We start from the raw sequence: 17,463 nt of genomic DNA on the forward strand, positions 1-17,463 counted from the left end.
CCCCGGCCAGCGACGCCTCGCGCTCAAGGACCACAGCGCGCGCCTGCGCATTCACTGACGCTGGCCGCACCGCGGACCCCAGCTCCTCTCCTCCAAGTTCAAAGCACAGAAAATGTAAACGCGTGTTTCTGATCACGATCCAAGGAGGCTGGCATAAGGGACAGAAAGGAGGCTTAGAGCGTCAGCAAGTTAAGAGCCATGGCACTTGGGTGTGGATGAAGTGATTTGTTCTCAACGATTAAAAAATTGTAATGAAACTGGATGCCAGCAGACTCAGTAGTGGGGGAGGCTGAGGCAGGAGGATTGCAAGTTAGTGATTCAGCAAGACTGTGTCTCAAAAAAAAAATTGTAGTTGGTGAGGCAAAGCGTGCAAAAGGGAAATGAATGAAATAAAATTGGGTCTGAGGGACTGGGGAGATAGCTCAGCTGTCTAAGCACCTGCCTGGCAAGTGCAAGGACCTGGGTTCAGTGCCTGGTACCACATGCCTTACGAACCCAGCACTAAGCCAGCCACCGAAATTAGGGGTGGTGTTGTACACCTATAATCCCAGCACAGGGGAGGTTGAGACAGAAGGTTGAGACAACAGGGTAGTGAGACCCTGTCCATAAATTTTAAAAAACATAAAAAAGATTGTATCGGGCCAGAGAAATGGCTCAGTATAATAAGTGCTTCCCAGGCAAGCGCAAGGGCCTGAATTCAATCCTCGGTTCTAAAAAAAAAAAGGATTGGGTCCAGTTTGCTAAGTGCTGAAGTTGGTGAAAGGGCCACAGGAATTTGTCGCTCTTCATTTCCTTCCACACCTTGCATATATGACATGTTTCTTAAAAGAGACATTCCTTAATGACTCACAGGTCAGGGGCAGGAATTTTTAGCTCAGCGGCACAGCACCTGCCTGGCCAGTGTGAGGTCCTGAGGGATTACCAGCACTCCCCCTGCCCAAAACAAAAGAAATTACTTGCAGATCAAAGAAGCAATAGTCATGGAAATTGGAAACTATTTTAACAAAAATGGTAATGATACAGCTACAACTACACTCAAAGGGCAATTCATAGCCTTAAAAGTAATCTATCTCAGCAGTTTAAGAAAAAGAACTGCAAAATAAATGCACAGGAAATAAAAAGAGATGAGTCTTCAAGCCTGGGGAGAAATGAAGTAGAAACAATGTGTAGGTCCACAAAAGCAGACACTGCTCATTCAAAACAAGAAACAGGAGAGTCAAACACTGCAAGTTTGAGGCTGGCCTGGGCTGCATAGTGAGAGCCTGTCTCAAATAAGTAAATAATTTTTCTTAAGAAAGCTGGATAACCTGATGCCAGTCATCTTTTCCCACCAGCCTTAGGTCCCCACAGGGCCCTACTTCTTGGTTGGTTCTGCTGACTTCTCTCCCTTCCCCTTTCATAGATGATATCCAGGGTGAGTCCCCGGCTCCATGCGGGACAGAGGAACCCGCCCGCACCTGTCCCAATGGGACCAAATGCCAGCCGTACTGGGAAGGGCCCAACAACGGGATCACTCAGTTCGACAACATCCTGTTCGCCGTGCTGACTGTCTTTCAGTGCATCACCATGGAAGGCTGGACCGATCTCCTCTACAATGTGAGTGTCGCTGCGTGGCGCAGGGACACCAGGAGGTGGCCCTGGGGAAGTGGCTGGGACTCTCCAGAATGAGGAGCTCTGGGGTGAGGAGGGCCAGGCTTGCCGCGGGATTGCTCACTGTGCAAACTACATGCTGTGTACGTGCCTGTGTCATCAGATTTATTTCACTTAGCATTGTGGTCTCATGACGCATCCGTTTCCGTCCAGATGACCCAAGCCTATCCTTCTGTGTGGCAGAGTCGTACTCCATTGTGTATAAGCACCACGTTTCTTCCTCCATTCATCCAGTGATGGCCACATGGGCTGCTTCCCAGATTGACCTATTGTGCGTCATGCTGCCATAAACACAGGTGTGCGTGGAGCGCTATATGACGACCTTAACTTTTTCCAGGAAGAAAGAACAGAGCTGTACAGCAGGGTCAAGTGGAATTTCTTTAGTTTTGGAGGAATCTGCATACTGAGTTCTATAGTGACTGTACCAGCTGACATTCCCAATGACACTGTACAAAGCGTCCCAGCAAATCAAAACACGGGCACTGCCCGTTGGTCCAGAAAGCATGACCACCGCTGGAAACTCAAAAGCCAGGAAAGGCTGGCACCACAGTGGTGTGGGGAAGCATTTGCAATTCTGCTAGGTGTTTAGGGGTGTAGGTTCCAGACCCCTTTGCCTCTGCATCGCACCCCCTCACAGACTTCCTCTCTGCACTTGCTCTCGCGCTGAAAGCAGTCCAGGTTGGCCCCTTTGGCCATGGTGTGTGCTCTGGGGGAGCACTGCCTGGCTTCCTTGGGCTCAAGCAGGGGCTGAGTTCTCCTTCAGGTCTCAGAGCGCGTTCTCTAAGGGTGTTCCTTCCTCATGAGAACCCACCCTTTTGACTAGTGGCCCATTTTAGGGCGCAGCTTAGGGGTAAGCAGCAAAGAAAACCCCACTGTGAACAGTGGTGCACGTCAGGCCCTGCACAAGTCACTCCACCTCAAGAGCATAAGGAGGGAATAATGGTGTCCTGAGGGTAGCCTGGGCGAAGGGTTACACCCCATTGACCAAAGCCTGCTCTGGCCTCCCCAAGTGCAAAATGGGGAGAGGCACAGGCCCGGCCCGGGGGTGGCGCGGGGTCAGCCCCTCTCCCACCTGGAAGTGCCCCTGTCAGAAACTGAAATTTTGATTGCCATGACCTGAGGGTGTCACTTGCTTCCCGACCCAACCCCGCCAGCAGCCACCACTGACCCAGTGTGGACTTCCAGGACATCCCAGGCCCTCGTGTCCCAGTGTTGTCCTTCGGGCAGGAGCCCAGATGGTGATTTTGATGTCATGAAACTCTAAGGCAGAACTTCTCACCCAGGACTGTTTTTGCCCTACTGGGGGGCAGCCAGCCTTGTCTGCAGCTTGTTTTGTTTTGTTTTGCAGTACTGGAGATTGATCTCAGGGTCTTCACACTGATCTATAGCTCTGGCTATTTTTAAAATGTTTCATTTTGAGACAGGGAGGACTCAAGCTGGGCTCAGTCTTGTGATCCTTATGCCTCCCTTTCCCAGAGTGCTGGAAGAGGTGTGCCTCTCCGCTTGGGTCAACTGCATAATTCTTAGGTCCTCATTCCTAAGGTGAGGAGACAGACACTACTGCCACCTAGTGGGTGGAGGCCAAGGGTGCGGCTCCTGCAACAGCCTCTGCCTGCATGGGGAGACTGCTTTGTTCCACTCAAAGACTTGCACAGGAGAACCCAGGGGCTCTTGGAGGTACAGGTTCTCCCTTGTATCCGCACCCTGTTTGTGCTCATGGGGCCAGGGACAGCCCCACCGCTGCCCGAAAGGCTGGGGAATCAGCTCCCTAGGAGCTGTGCCCTGTGTTTCCAGGGACACCAGGATTCACCCTCCATGGGTGGAACTTGCTCACTGTCACACCTCTGCTTGCTACCTTCCTCCTGCTTGGGGTTTCTTGAGGTCACTATTATGTTCATCTCCAGGGACTGGTGTAATGGGTGCCACAACCCAGGGGCCTTAGAACGACAGAAATGTGGCTGAGTGTGGTGATATTTAGCTGTCATCCCAGCCACTCAGGAGGCTGAGGCAGGAGGATTGCAAGTTGGGCAACTTAGCAATTTAAAAGACCCTATCCAAAAAAAAAAAAAAAAAAAAAAAAAAAAAGACCCTATCTCAAAATTAAAATAAAAATTTAAAGGCTGGGATTAGAGCTCCGTGTGAAGATCCTCAGTTCAATCTCGAGTACTGGAGGGGGCAAAAAAAGAGATTAAAATGCCCATCTTCTTAGGAAAAACTCAGACACATAAAGATACTAATAAATGACACCAGAACGTGGGCGCCGGGCAGTGAGCAGATGTGTGGTGTGGGATGAAGCAGCTCTGGAGGACATGGATGGGTGGTGGTGCGATTCTAGGTCAGACATCACAGAGGGCATCAGAGGCAGTGACATTTGAGTAGAGAAAGTGGGAGCCGGGCAGATGTTGGGGGGAAAACGTTTCCACCCCAGGATGGTGGCAGCTCCTCCACACGGCTGCTTGGTCCCCTTCCAGGTTTTCAATTTGTTTCTTCCCTTCCTCTCTTGGCTTCCTGTTAAAATGCCTTTTGAAGAAATCCTGGTCCCGACTCATCGGCGGTGGCACTGTCGAAGGTTTAAATCAGGATGTGTATCCTGGGGTTATTTATAAAACTGGAACAAAACTGGAAGCAACGAATAGCCTGGCAATAAGGAAATGGTTAAACAATGCACGTGCCTCCCCCACCCCCACCCCACCCCATCCCCACCCCCACCTGAGAGGACATTGTGGCATCATTAAAAGTCATCTGTTGGGAGAGTGTTAAGGACGCAGGGACACATTCACCTCATAAGGAGGAGGGAGATTAATTTTAAAAAAGGAGAGCCAGCCAGATAGCAGACTAAAGCGCCCAGGTGCAGGGACCGCGGGGCGCACTGAGAGGGTGACTGAGATTGGGTGTGGTGGCGCACGCGTGGTATCCCAGCACTTGGGAGGCTGAAAACTAGAGGATCACAAGTCTAATCTACATAGTGAGACCCTGTAGACCCTGTACTAAAATATAAAAATAAAAATAAAAGGAATTGAGGCAATTTAAACCTTATGATCAAAAGTACATAAACATGCAGATACAAGTAAACCAATACCTGGAAGACCCTCTACCCAGGTAGTAGCCCCCGGGGGGTGGGATTTGGGAACCTTTTATTCTCTGTACTTCTGTCTTTTCAAGTTTTTCTACGATGAGCGTGATTTATTTCTTTGCTTTGTTTTGCTATTCAGTTTTGTTTGTTTTTGAAAGTTTTCTGGGGCCAAGGAGATGGCTCAGTGGAATAAGCACTTCCCTGGCAAGCAAAAGGGCCTGAGTTCAATCCCCAGTTCTGCCAAAGAAAGAAACAAAGGGAAGTTCTCCTACATAACCTACAATGGCCTTGAATTTATTATGATCCTCCTGCCTCAGTCTACCAAGTGCTGGAATTACAGGCATGCACCACAATAATAACAATGTTATTACTCTTACTATTATTATTATTATTTGTTGGATACAGGGGTCTCACTACACAGTTCAGACTCGTGATGATCCTTCTGTCTCAGCCTCCCCAGAGCAGGGATTACAGGCGTGCGCCACCCTGCCTAGTTTCGAGGCAGGCATGGTGCACCCGGGATTCTGGGTCTGGCACAACATGTGGTACCGAGGATTGAACTCGGTCCTTGTGCTTGCCGGGCAGGCTGTTAGACCACTGGGCTGTCTATCCAGCTCCATTTTACTTTTACAATATAGAAAATGTTTAAACTTCTCTTGCAAGCCTTGAGGTGTAAAAAATGGAGATTTTGTGTTATTCCTAAATGGGAAAACAAAGGGGGGGAACCACCTTTTGGGCACCCAGCATTCTGGACAATAGCATCTTACATAACCTATCTGAACAGCCCACAGTGGAGTAAGTTAATCACTGATACATTGATATGGCAATAATAAATACCATTTTTATTATAAAATACACACAATAAAAGATGGAACAAACCTCCCTTATGCAAGAAGTCATGCAAGTGTGTGTATATATATATATATATATATATATATCATATGTATGTGTATATATGTATAAAACCACTCCATATTTGTCACTTTTCTTCTTCTTATATAGCAAAATACTCGATAGAAGTTACTTACGGTGGAAAAGGAGGCATCTTTAGTTCAGTGGGAGGCTCCAGGGCACGACATCTGCACAGGCTCAGCTCCGGTGAGGGCCCTGTAGTGAATGGCACAGGGGAGCCAGTGCGAGAGCCAGGGGTCACATCCCCATCCGAGGAGCAGTGACATTGCCCCTTAGCTCAGCTCTTTAAGTGGCTGCTTCAACAAAGCAGTCAGGCTCAGGTTGCTGTGGTTCGATCCCCACAACTCAAGCCAGCCAAACCTGTCCTGAAGGCATTCGGAGAAAAAAAAAAAAAATCCGAGGAGCAGTGACAGGGAGGCTCAGGCTGGCTCTCTGGTGTCCCCTCTGAGGCCACGCCCCCTCGGCATGAGCTCCTTCCCTCTTAAGGGTCCCATCGTCTTCCAATACCAACCCCCTGATGACCAAGCCTATAACTGCATGGGCCTTTTGGGAACCCCAAAACCATATCCAAACCACAGCACGTGCACACACACACACTCTAGCTCTTCAAAGAGATGGAACCTAGTCTTCCCTCCTTGTTGCCTGGGCTTAGGGTCTGAAAAGGTCTTACAAAGAATAGAATAAGGAGGGCTGGCCAGATTGTTCAGCAGATTAAAGCACCTGCTTAGGCAGATGCAGGGGCCGGGGGTTCGATCCCTGGACCTGCCATTCCAGCCCTGCCCCCGGGATGTGCTGAGATGGTGATTGAGACTGGGAATGGTAGCGTGCACCTGTAATACCACCACTTGGGAGGCTGTAAACAGGAGGATCACTACAGTTCTACGTAGTGAGACCCTGTAGACCCTGTACTAAATACACTTAAAGAAAAAGAATAGACTAGAATAAGGAAAAGGGGAAAGTGCCATCTTCCAGTGGGAAACTGATCGACAAAGTGATAGAGCTTACATCTCCCATAGGTGTGGGTGTCACCTGGCCCTGGATTTCATGACATGGAAGTCACCTCCCCTCTGTGGTCCTCTTCCCAAAAACCCATAACCCCAGTTGAGTCACAAGCAAAGCATGTGACAAGCCCAGATGACAGAACATTCCGTTGGACAGCTGGCAGCTCTCTGTGAGGGGTGAAGGTCTGACGTGCAAAGGAGATGAGACACTGTCAGAGTGCAGAGGACACAAAGGAGCCGTCAAGTGGGAGCCAGGACAGGAAGGAAACACTGGTGGAAGAACTGAGGAGATCTGAGGATAGAAGGGTTGGTCCGTCGGTTGGTTTTGTAGTACTTGGAATTGAGCCTAGGACCTTCCCACTGAACTACATCCCTGGCTAGAGTTTCGCTTAATATATATATATATATATATATATATATATATATATATATATGAATTTGTGATGCCCTGGAATGCCAGTCATTTGGGAGACTGAAAGCTGGGGAACCTGCTTTCAGCTAGTCAGATCCTGTCTCAAAACAAAAAAGAGAGTTGACGTCACTCAGAGATAGTTTCCCCTAGTTTCAACTTCCAGGACTGTAAAACTTAAAAACAATAAAAAACTGTGAGGCAGGGAATATTAGCCCCTGTGCCATAGATAGGACTCAGGGAGGTGGAGTGGCCAGCCTGAAGCCACTCAGCCAGGGCGTGGAAGTGCCAGGGTGGGATCCCTGCAGTTTCCTCTTCTCTGTGGCCTGAGCTGGTCACAAGGAGACAGTTACAGAAAGAGAAAAGAGAGAAAAGGAGGGAGGGAGGGAGGGAGGAGCGAGGGACCTAGATAGAGCACAAAGGGTTGCTTTTTTAAGGAGCAGTTTGTTTCAACACTCTCTAAAGTCTGGGGTAGAAATCTGTTGTCCCATGATTTTAAAGGTCTAAATAACTGACGTAAGATGAAAGAGGAAGCCGAATTGCAACTGTTATCAAAATATTAAAGAAAAATACAAACAGATTGGTGCTGGGTATGGTGTCACACACTTATAATCCCAGACACTATGGAGGCTGAAATAGGAAGATTGCAAGTTCAAGGCCAGCCTGGGCAGCTCACCAAGATGAGACTTTGTCTCAAAGTCTTTTAAAAAGTTGTTAAGGGGCTGGAGATAAAGCTCAGCACTCCTTGGGTCCATTCCCTAGTACTACAAAGAAAGACAAGAGATTTTTTATGTAGTTCAAGATATGTACTCTTTAATAACACATTGACAGTGAGACCTAATGACAGATCCGATAAGTCTCATAATTGCATGGAAGTGTTAACCTTAAGAGCCATTGCATATATCTCTGTGTTATGTGTGTTTCCTGCTGGTGGTGCTATCCCTAGTTCTTCCCATGCTACTGCCACTTGCGTCTTCCTTTCATAATGGAAGACAAATACCCCACTTCTAGTAGAAGTGAAGAAACAGAGATGGGTCACCATTTTCTGTACAGACCCTTGAACCCCAATGAATTCTATCCTTGGGTGTCGAAGAACGCCCCACCCCCATCTGGGACCAAGGGACTTTCTTTTTTTTTTTTTTTCAAGGGACTTTCACAAGTGGTTTGAGCAGGTGCTGTGGATAGAAATCCCAAGGAGGTGATAGTTTAGCAGGTAGCTGCTATTCCTAGTGCTAATAGTTTAGCAGGTAGCTAAAAATTTCTGAAGGTAATAGCATAGCAGGTAACTGAAATTCTCAGAGGTGACAGTTTAGCAAGTAACTGGAATTCTTACCATCTGTGTCTGGCTCAGTCCCTACTGCAGTTACTTACACAGCCAAAATGTCAATGGTGATCTAAAAAACCACCTTTTGAGGGGAGCTATTCCTAAATCTGGGAGATGAGGAAACTGAGGCAAATAGTCACTAACAATCGGAAGTTGTCTTTGGTCATGGCCTTTTCCTATTCATAGATATTTATCTTGTCTAATACCAAAATAGTGAACTTGGAAGCACCATCCTGGCACTCGTTCATCCCACAACCATTCAATGAATGTCTACTGCATCCAAGTACACTCTCGGGGCCTGCTGTATTCAGTCACTTCTCCGGGCACCAAGAAGTTCATGTGTTAATGGGGGATGGCGATAAAGGGGAAATGGTAAACAGCAAGTATTTTAGGCCTTATGGGACATACAGGTTCTGTGGCAACTACTCAGGACACTGTGATAGGGCAAAAGCAGCTGCCCACAAAACCTGTGACTGATCAGCTCTGTGTCAGTCAGACTTTACCAAAGCAGGTGGCCATCCACGGGCTGTAGTTTGTCAACCACAGAGGTGGTGGTAGAGGATGATGAGAGCTAAGGAGAAGACAGAAGCAGTTAGGGGCTCACAGATCATCTGGGGGAGGGAGCGCCTGTCACCCTATGAAGACCTGGAGGAGGTGAGGGAGCCAGGTGGGAGTACAGGGAAGGGCAGCCCAGACAGGTGGAGTGTGAGGCGGGCCATGCTGACTTGTGAGGTGCACAGAGGCTGCCTGGAGGCGAAGGGGAGTGAGTGAAAGTAGACGAGCCAGCCAGAGAGCCAGGGAGACAGCTGGGAAGCCTGTCATTTACCATCCACCCAGCACAGTTCTGAGAGTGAATGGGGGGAAGGACTCAAAAGATAATCAACAGAGATGAGGTGATCTATGGCAGGTTTAACTGGGATGCGCAGTTGCCCTCAAGGCCATTGTCAGACTCTAGCTTTTTCACAATCATCCCACTTTTCCTGCATCACAGTGGAGAAACTGTTCAGGGTGGGCAGAAGGTAGCAAAGCAACAAGGGACCTTAACAGTGACTTTTGCCCCTTTTATTTTATCAGGATGGGCAGCACTCAGACCCTTAATCCTAGCATTGCACCACGAATGAGGCCCAGTGACGCACACTCTAGATCCAGCCACATCCAAAAAAGTTCCACCTGTGGACCTAAGAGGCTTTGGGGGACATCCAGACAGAAGGCATAGCACTTGCCGAGTATTTATCTCAGGCTTCGTATGTGTCAGGTGCCATCCAGGCTCAGCGATGCCAGAATGGATCCATGCCTTCCCTCCCACTGCTGCTACCATGGGCCTACTGTGATAAACACGAAACACACTGAGCTGGACAAATGGCTCAGCAGATTAAAGCGCCTGCAAGCAGGCGCAGGGGCCGGAGGTTTGATCCCGGGCCTGCTTGCCGGCCCTGCCCCCAGGGCACACTGAGAGGGCAATTAAGACTGGACATGGTGGTGCACGCCTGTCATCCCAACTCTTGGGAGGCTGTAAATAGGTGGATCACTACCAGTCCAATCTAGTAGTGAGATCCTGAGCACCCTGTAGACCCTTCCCTAAAACACACACACACACACACACACCACCACAACCTCCACCCCCCCCCCCACAGGCAGCAAAGAGCAAGCAGCAGAGCAGCAGCAGGCCTTCTTCTGGAGTGCTGGATGTGGCCCTGGCTATGCTGCACATGCCTTGCTTCTCATTGCCAGTCTCATTTTTACCAAAATTAACTTATCAGATATATCAAGCTATCAAATTGAGTGAGATAAATCCACTTCGTTATTAATATCACTCAAACAATCCACAGGCAGAATCTCAGGATTATGCATGGTCACCATTCAACTAATGCTTAGCATACACCTACTGTGTGCTTAGTGAGCCCCTACTATGTGCTTGCTCTGCATGCTGGGAACCAAGGTAGAAAAAATGTCTGCCCTTGGGGAGCTGGTGTTTGTGGGATATTAAAATACACCGTCAAGATGATGCAGAGAGTTGGGAGTGCTGGAGAAGGGATATCTGGCTGGGCTGTGGGACAGGACAAACCCTTTCACCAGAGCTCATCTCTGAAGGGGACTCCAAGGCTGAGTGACGAGAAAGAGGCACACCAAGGGAGAACCAGAAACCTCTGGGAGGCTGAAGCAGGACAATCCCACATTCAAGCCCGACCCAGGCAACTTACTGACTTAATGAGTTTGAATGTCTCGAAACAAAAATATTTTCTAAAGGAGATGAAGACATGACTCAGTGTGAACATCCTGGGCTCCATCCCCAGTACTAGGGACAAGGGAAGACCCAAGGGGAAGGTCAAGTGTTAGCTTATATCTACATGTCCCCCAGAGCCCCATGTAGTGCAGGTTTTTGGCTGAGTCTAGTGTGTGCTGCTAAGATTAAGGATGTGCAGGCACTGATTCCTGGGGTGACTCCAGCATAAGGGTATGAGGCACTACCTGTCCTAAAGGCAAGTGACCCAGATAAAAATAAGGGATAGAGAGGACAGCTGTGGTCATGCTTGTGACTTGTCGCTTGCTTGCTGCCTCCTGCCTGCCCTGGGCTGTTTCTCCTCTATGATGCCCTTCTAACTTGGAGCCAGCTGATTATGGACTAAAATCTCTACAAACTGTGAGCTAAAATAGACCTGTTCTCCTGTGAAAAGAGAGTGCATCAGTTAGGCAGCTGGATTCTGTAGCAGTAACAAACATCCTCTTTGGCTTTATCAATATGTACACTTGCTGGTCACACCTGTACCAGGGCAAGAAGGGGCTATGCTAAGTGCAGCAGTCACCTGGGATCTTGCTAACAGAGCAGCCACCTCCCAGAACACCTTGTTCTCCACTTGCCGCTCACTGGCCACTCTTGTCCTGGGCCCTCAGCTGGCCATGTGTGGGCTAGGAAGGGCTGGCTCACCCCAGTGCCAGAAGTATTAGGGGACAGTACTGATGCAGAATTACATTCCTCTTGAGCTTGGCTGTAGACAAGCCTGTTGGAGGGTGCAACAGACCTCCTCTGGTGGTTGTTAGTGGGTTTACAAGCAGGCTGTCTTCCTGCCTCTTCCCCCCAGAACCCAGGCTTGGCACACACCTGCCCTTAACTTGAACCCCCAAAAGCACTGAGAACCGAGGTGAGAGGCCCACACCTGCACTGGTGCCCCAAAATCACAGCATAGCTGGGCCACCTTCCTATCCTAATCCAAACCTGCCCCATCCCTCTCTTACCATTCTCCCTGTTCATCACTGAATCTGGAATATGGAAAAGGATCTCTAATGCCAAGCAGTTGAGCCCGCCCCAGGCCTGGGCAAGAAGACACACAGAGGAGCTCAGAAGGGAGTTTGGCTTGGGGCTGAGGGTGCAGGCTATACTGGAAACTCAGGCCCACCTCTCATTCAGTCATTCAACAAACACTTGGGGATCACCAGTTATAGACATTGTGCCAGGAACGGGTAATATAGTAGGAAACAGGAAGAGCAAAGTGCCTACCTGGCCCTTGTGGAACTGATACTCTAGCCAGGAGACAGAAAAGAGAAATAAGTAAAGTACATACTAGGCAGTAAAGTGCCAAGGACCAACAAATAAAAACAGGAAAGAGAGGGATCAAGGCTAAAATGTGGGGTTGTAAAAGCTACGGCTTTCCTAAGGAGCACAGACCAAAGCAGGAGAGGAAGGAAGCACATAACAGTCTCAGGGAAGGTTTCCAGGCAGAACAGCCATGCGCAGGTTCTGAGGTAGGGCTTAAGCAGATGGCCCGTGCTGCTCACGGGTGCCTGGGCTTAGGGCTTCAGCTTTTTTTTTTTTCTTTTTTTTTTTTTTTTGACACAAGGTCTTGCTGTGTAGTCCAGGCTGCCCTTGAGCTCCTGTGTAGCCAAAGATGGCTGAAAACGTGGAACAATTCTCCTGCCTCAGCTTCATCAATGCTCCGGTGTCAGGTGTGCGCCACCATACAGAGGCATGCTGTTTTGTTGGGAGGTGATGCACACCTGCATTTTTACATACATGAAGAGGACAGCCCACAGCGTGTAGCCCACAACAGGACAGTGGGCATAAAATTTTCACCTAAATGTGCCTCAGTTTCCCCACCTGGGAGGATGGGAATGACTACATACAGCCTCATGGGATCCCTAAGAGGGTGAAATTGTGTCAAAAGACCAAGTTGCTTTGTGTTACCCACCATGCTGGGCAGCACGTCCCAGGCCCCGAGGCCCTGAGACCATCAGGACCTGGACACAGATGGCCTGGGTCATGCTGGCTGCACCCTAGGCAGAGGAGCAAGCCCCTGTGACTTCTCCCGGTGGCCTGCATCTTCCTTCTTGCTGACTGCTGCCTGCCTTTGCTCCTGGGCTAAATTTAGCCCAAGAAATGGGAACAAGAAACCTGAACTGCCGCAGCGCAGGGCCAGTTGCGGGGGGACCTTGTCCTCCCTCTCCCAAGGGCTCTTGGGGCCTCCCGGAGTGCAGAGCTTGTGGAGCGGATTGCAGTGGGAACACACCGTTCCAGCTGCAGCCTGTGTCCATGCTGAAAGCTGGCTCCTCTGTTTGTCTGTTTTATTTTCTGTGTGGCAAATTACCTGTCACATGAAATTACTGTCTTACCCCTTTCTTGTGGGGCTGGGGTGGAGCCAGGACCTGACACCTGCTAGGCAAGGGCTCCCCAGCAGGCCCACCCCAGCGCCACCTTCACTATTTTTGTCATTTCTCTTTTAATTTTTGTTTTCGTCAGTACATGTCTGCAGTACAAGCCTGCCTTACAGAGTAGCCACCGAGCCAGGGAATAGTGACGGCAGGTAAGGTAAGGGGGACCTGATGGGGACTGGTGTCTGCAGTCTCCAGTTCTTAAGGCTGATTATTTTTCAGCTAGGTCTTTCTTAGAAGTGGCCTCTATGTCTCTCAACAGATGAATGGATAAAGAAAATGTGGTCTTGGGCCAGCCAAATAGCTCAGCAGATTAAAGTGCCTGCAAGCAGGTGCAGGGGCCGGGGGTTCAATCCCCAGGCCTGCCATGCCAGTGCAAGACCCACCCCCAGGGCACGCTGAGACGGCAATAGAGACTGGGAGTGGTGGCACACACCTGTAATCCCAGCTCTTGGGAGGCTGTAAACAGGCAGATCACTATGAGTCTGATCTAGTAGTGAGACCCTGAACACCCTGTAGTCCCTTCCCTGAAAAATAAAAAATTAAATGTGGTCTTTACAAATCATGGAGAACTGCTGTACTGTAAGGAAGGATAAACTTAAGTGATCTGTAGGAAAAATGGATGCACACACAAGCTTAAATACTGGATGCTTTCTCTTATATGAGTACTGTGGGTACCAAGCCATAGGTCATTTACAAAAGGAAAGAGACCAAGAAGTGAAGGAAGATGGGGCTGGGTAAAAAAAGAATTAAGATGTTGGGTCAGGGAGATAGCCCAGTAGAATAAGCGCTTGCCTGGAAAGCACAGGGTCCTGAGTTCAATCCCTGGTTCTGCCAAAAAAAAAAAAAAATTAAGATGCTTTATGTACATGTGCCAAACCCCATGAAGAATGTAATCATCATGCACTACAAACATGTACTAATAATGATAAAAATTGAAAAGAAAAATTAGTATGTTGAGCTGGGGCTGCAGTGCATTGGTAGAGCACTTACCCAGCACATTCAAGGCACTGGGTTCCATCTCAGCTCTGCAAAAAGCAAAACATTTGCTCATTCAGTAGACTCTGCTCCAACATAAGGCTGGCAGCCTTATAAAAGGAAATGTGGGCTTGCTAGACCTTTACCCCTCTAACTTTGGGCATTGAGTATTTTGTCTCGGCAACTAGAGAAAAGTAACTAAGACAGACTTTGGAACCAGGGAAGTGGAGCTGTTACTGTGACTATACCTGAGCATGTGGTTCAGGAGCCCTTGGCAGTGGCTTGTGGGAAGAACTTGGAAAGGTTTGGAGATGCAGCCTGAAAACCAGAGCTGGAATGCCTTAGGCTGCTCTGTATGGGAGATTCTGGTCAGAGTTCAGAAGACCAGAAGGCTGACAGAAGTCCTGCTGGTCAAGACCAGGCTTGACGGGGCTGGAGAGATGGCTCAGTGGTCTAAAGCACCTACTTGAAACAAGCTTGGCAAAGCACAGGGACCGCGGTTCGATCCCCAGCACCACATGCCAGCCAGACTCGCCCCCTGGTGGGCTGAGCTGGCCACACACACACAATAAATAAATGTAATAAATAAAAATAAATAAATATTAAAACAATACTTAAAAAAAAAAAAACAGGCTTGAGAGGTTTCTACTAGAAATAAGGACTGCATTGGCTGTTAGAGTCCAGACAATGTAAGTTATGGTCAAGCAAAAAGTTTATCACTTCGCTCATGTGCAGAGACTTTGCCTGAGACTAAAGTTAAAGGTGGTGGACTGATTAATCTTGTAGAAGAAATTTCAAGGCAGCTGAATGTTGAGACGATGACATGGCTCCTATTGGGAGCCTTTAGCCAGATCTATTTGAGAATCAAGAGCAAAAGGCCCAGCTGGATGATTTAAAGTGTTGTGACTCTGGCCAGAAAGGAAGCTCCTGTGGAGCTGTGTACTGCAAAAACAGAGCAGAAGGGTGGGCTAAATAGCTCAGCAGATTAAAGCACCTGCAAGCAGGGGTTTGATCCCCAGGCCTGCCATGCCGGCCCGCCCCCGGGGCATGGTGCGTGCCTGTAATCCCAGCTCTTGGGAGGCTGTAAACAGGAGAATCACTATGAGTCTGATCTAATAGTGAGACCCTGGACACCCTTTAGGCCCTCTCCTAAAATACAGAAAGAAAAAACAAACAAACAACAACAGAGGAGATCTGGATTGTTGAGAAGGAAACAGGGCTATAAATGACGGCCTGAGGGCATCACAAGAAGCAGCGAGTCTCTACCCCTTTGCAACCTCAAAACTGCACAAGTGAAAAACTTCACTTTGAGGAGAAAGTGGCACAGCGCCTGTTCTCGAATGGCGGCAGTGTGGAGAACTGGTTCCTCAGAGCTCAGTCATCCAGGAGCTCAACCCTTGCAGCTGAGAGAGGGTGAAGCCTGGCTACTGCCCCAGCTGACAGCAGACTTCAGCACTGTCCCTGCGGCGCGGGCTCTGGGTGCATGCATGCAGAGTGTAAGCGTTGTGGGCTGTGAAGCCTTCCGCCCTGATTCTAGAAGGCCCAGAAGGCCAGGCAGTGTGCTCTGAGAGGGCAGCGTGTGAAGCTGTGAGTACCAAGCCAAAGATGCAGCAGAGACCCCACAAGTTTGTAAAAGCCAGAAACATGGATCTTATATGGACAGCTGCAAAGAGGGAGCAAAGCAGGCCTGAGAGAGAAGCCCTAGGAGCTACTGCCACCAGAAGTGCCACAGCGGTGGGGCCCCCCAAGCCCTCTGGAGCTCACAACTTTCACAAATCCCTTCAGATGTTCCTCATGGAACTACAGGGCTTAATGTAGTTTTTGCTTCCATTGCTTTGTATCCCCATTTGTAGATTTTGAAATGGAAATACTTATCTTGTGCCACCGAATTTGGGAGGTGTTTTAACTTTCTTTTTACTTGTACAAGGGCTCTTGGCTAAGTTTGCCTTACATTTTGGAGTAGGCTTGGGCCTTGGACTCTTCAGCATCCTGCAATTGTTAAGACCCTGGCAGTTCTTAGAAATGAACTAAATCACTTTTGCATAAAGGGATGTGCGTGAGTCTTTGGGGGGCCAGGGCTGGGAGATTATGGTTTGTGTCTGGATGTCCCCCCAAAGCCTCATGCGGTCATGGGGGTTGGGCTTTTGAAAACAGCTAAATCTAGAGTTCATGATTCACTTAGGGTCTAGTGCTGGGATGGGGGGTGAGTGCTACACCCAAGGCCCACCCTCAGGCAGGTGGCCCGCACACAGTATAGGGAGGCAAAGAAGGGGAAACCTTCCCCTTGTTGCTCTTATTTATTTATGTTTGATGGAACTGGGGATTGAACTCAGATCCTTGTGCTTGCCAGGCAAGCGCTTATTCTACTGAGCCATCTCCCCAGCCCTGTTGCTCTTATTTCTTTTGCTGTCTTCTGCCACCATGAACTGCTGCCCTCTGCCACGTGCCACCCTGCCTTGGAGCCAGCCAATTGTGGACTGAAACCTCCACAAACTGTGGCCTAACTAAACCTTTCCCTGTTTCGCTTTGGATGTAGAGTATTTTGTCTCAGCAATGAGAGAAAAGGAACCAAGACAGTGAATTAATATATCACTGGCGAGCAAACATACAGTGAATGCTTAAAACTATATTACAGGAAGGCGTAATGCCATTAATGCCGTCACCCCAGAAAAAAGAACCCTTCCCTGAACTTTGCCCACCCATTTTAGCCAGTTTCAGAAGCAGTTCTCCAATTCCTCTTGCGTGAGTGTCTTTTCACGGCTTCCTTGATATCCTGAGTTGATTTAAAACGTATATGACAATTTCTATCAAATAAATAGTGTATTTGCACCCACCTTCTGTGCTGAGACCTCTGCCCCCCCCACCAGTGTGACCACGAAAGGGAAGTGTGTTTTCCTCGATTGAGGACATCAAGGCCACACAACTTACACTCACAAAACAAGACTTCCATGCCTGCTTCAGAAAGTCAGAAGAATGACAGGTCTACGTGTGCTGCATGCAAGGGGGAGTATTCTGAGTGACAGTCATGGCAATGTGCCTTTCACTGTAATCATTTTTTTATTATTTATTTATTCAATACAGGGTCTCACTGTGCAGCTGAGACTCATAGTGATCCTCCTGTCTCAGCCTCCCCAGAGCAGGGATTACAGGAGTGCACCATCATGCCTGGTTTTGGGCCCAGCATGGTGTGCGGTGCTGGAGCTCGAACCAGGGTCCTTGCACTTGCCAGACAGGCACGAACACAGCCAAGCTATCACCCCATCCCTGTAATCACTTATTAAACTGAAACATTCACCATATTTTGTTTGTTTGTTTTTTTCCATAATTTTATTGAGAAACAAATAGCAATGAGACAGTTTCAAACCAAATCAGTAGGGCAGTTTCAATAATTAACACATTGCATACATTCTTCCTAGTGGTTAATTGCTGTACAAGATGCGGACTTGATATCCTATTTACAAACACCATTAGA

At 48.6% G+C, this 17,463-nt stretch overlaps 1 protein-coding gene across 1 annotated transcript in view; it reads left to right on the forward strand.

Moving 5' to 3' along the window:
* The window catches only part of Cacna1a (calcium voltage-gated channel subunit alpha1 A), a 184,335-nt gene that overhangs the window by 62,578 nt on the left and 104,294 nt on the right, over window positions 1–17,463 (forward strand). The window contains exon 5 of the mRNA XM_023720124.1: window positions 1,403–1,596. Coding sequence (XP_023575892.1) covers window positions 1,403–1,596 — 194 coding nt within the window. The remainder of the gene's footprint in view (window positions 1–1,402; window positions 1,597–17,463) is intronic.

This window comes from Octodon degus, unplaced genomic scaffold (genome assembly GCF_000260255.1).
Source record: "Octodon degus isolate 3935 unplaced genomic scaffold, OctDeg1.0 scaffold00073, whole genome shotgun sequence".
NCBI lineage: Eukaryota > Metazoa > Chordata > Mammalia > Rodentia > Octodontidae > Octodon > Octodon degus.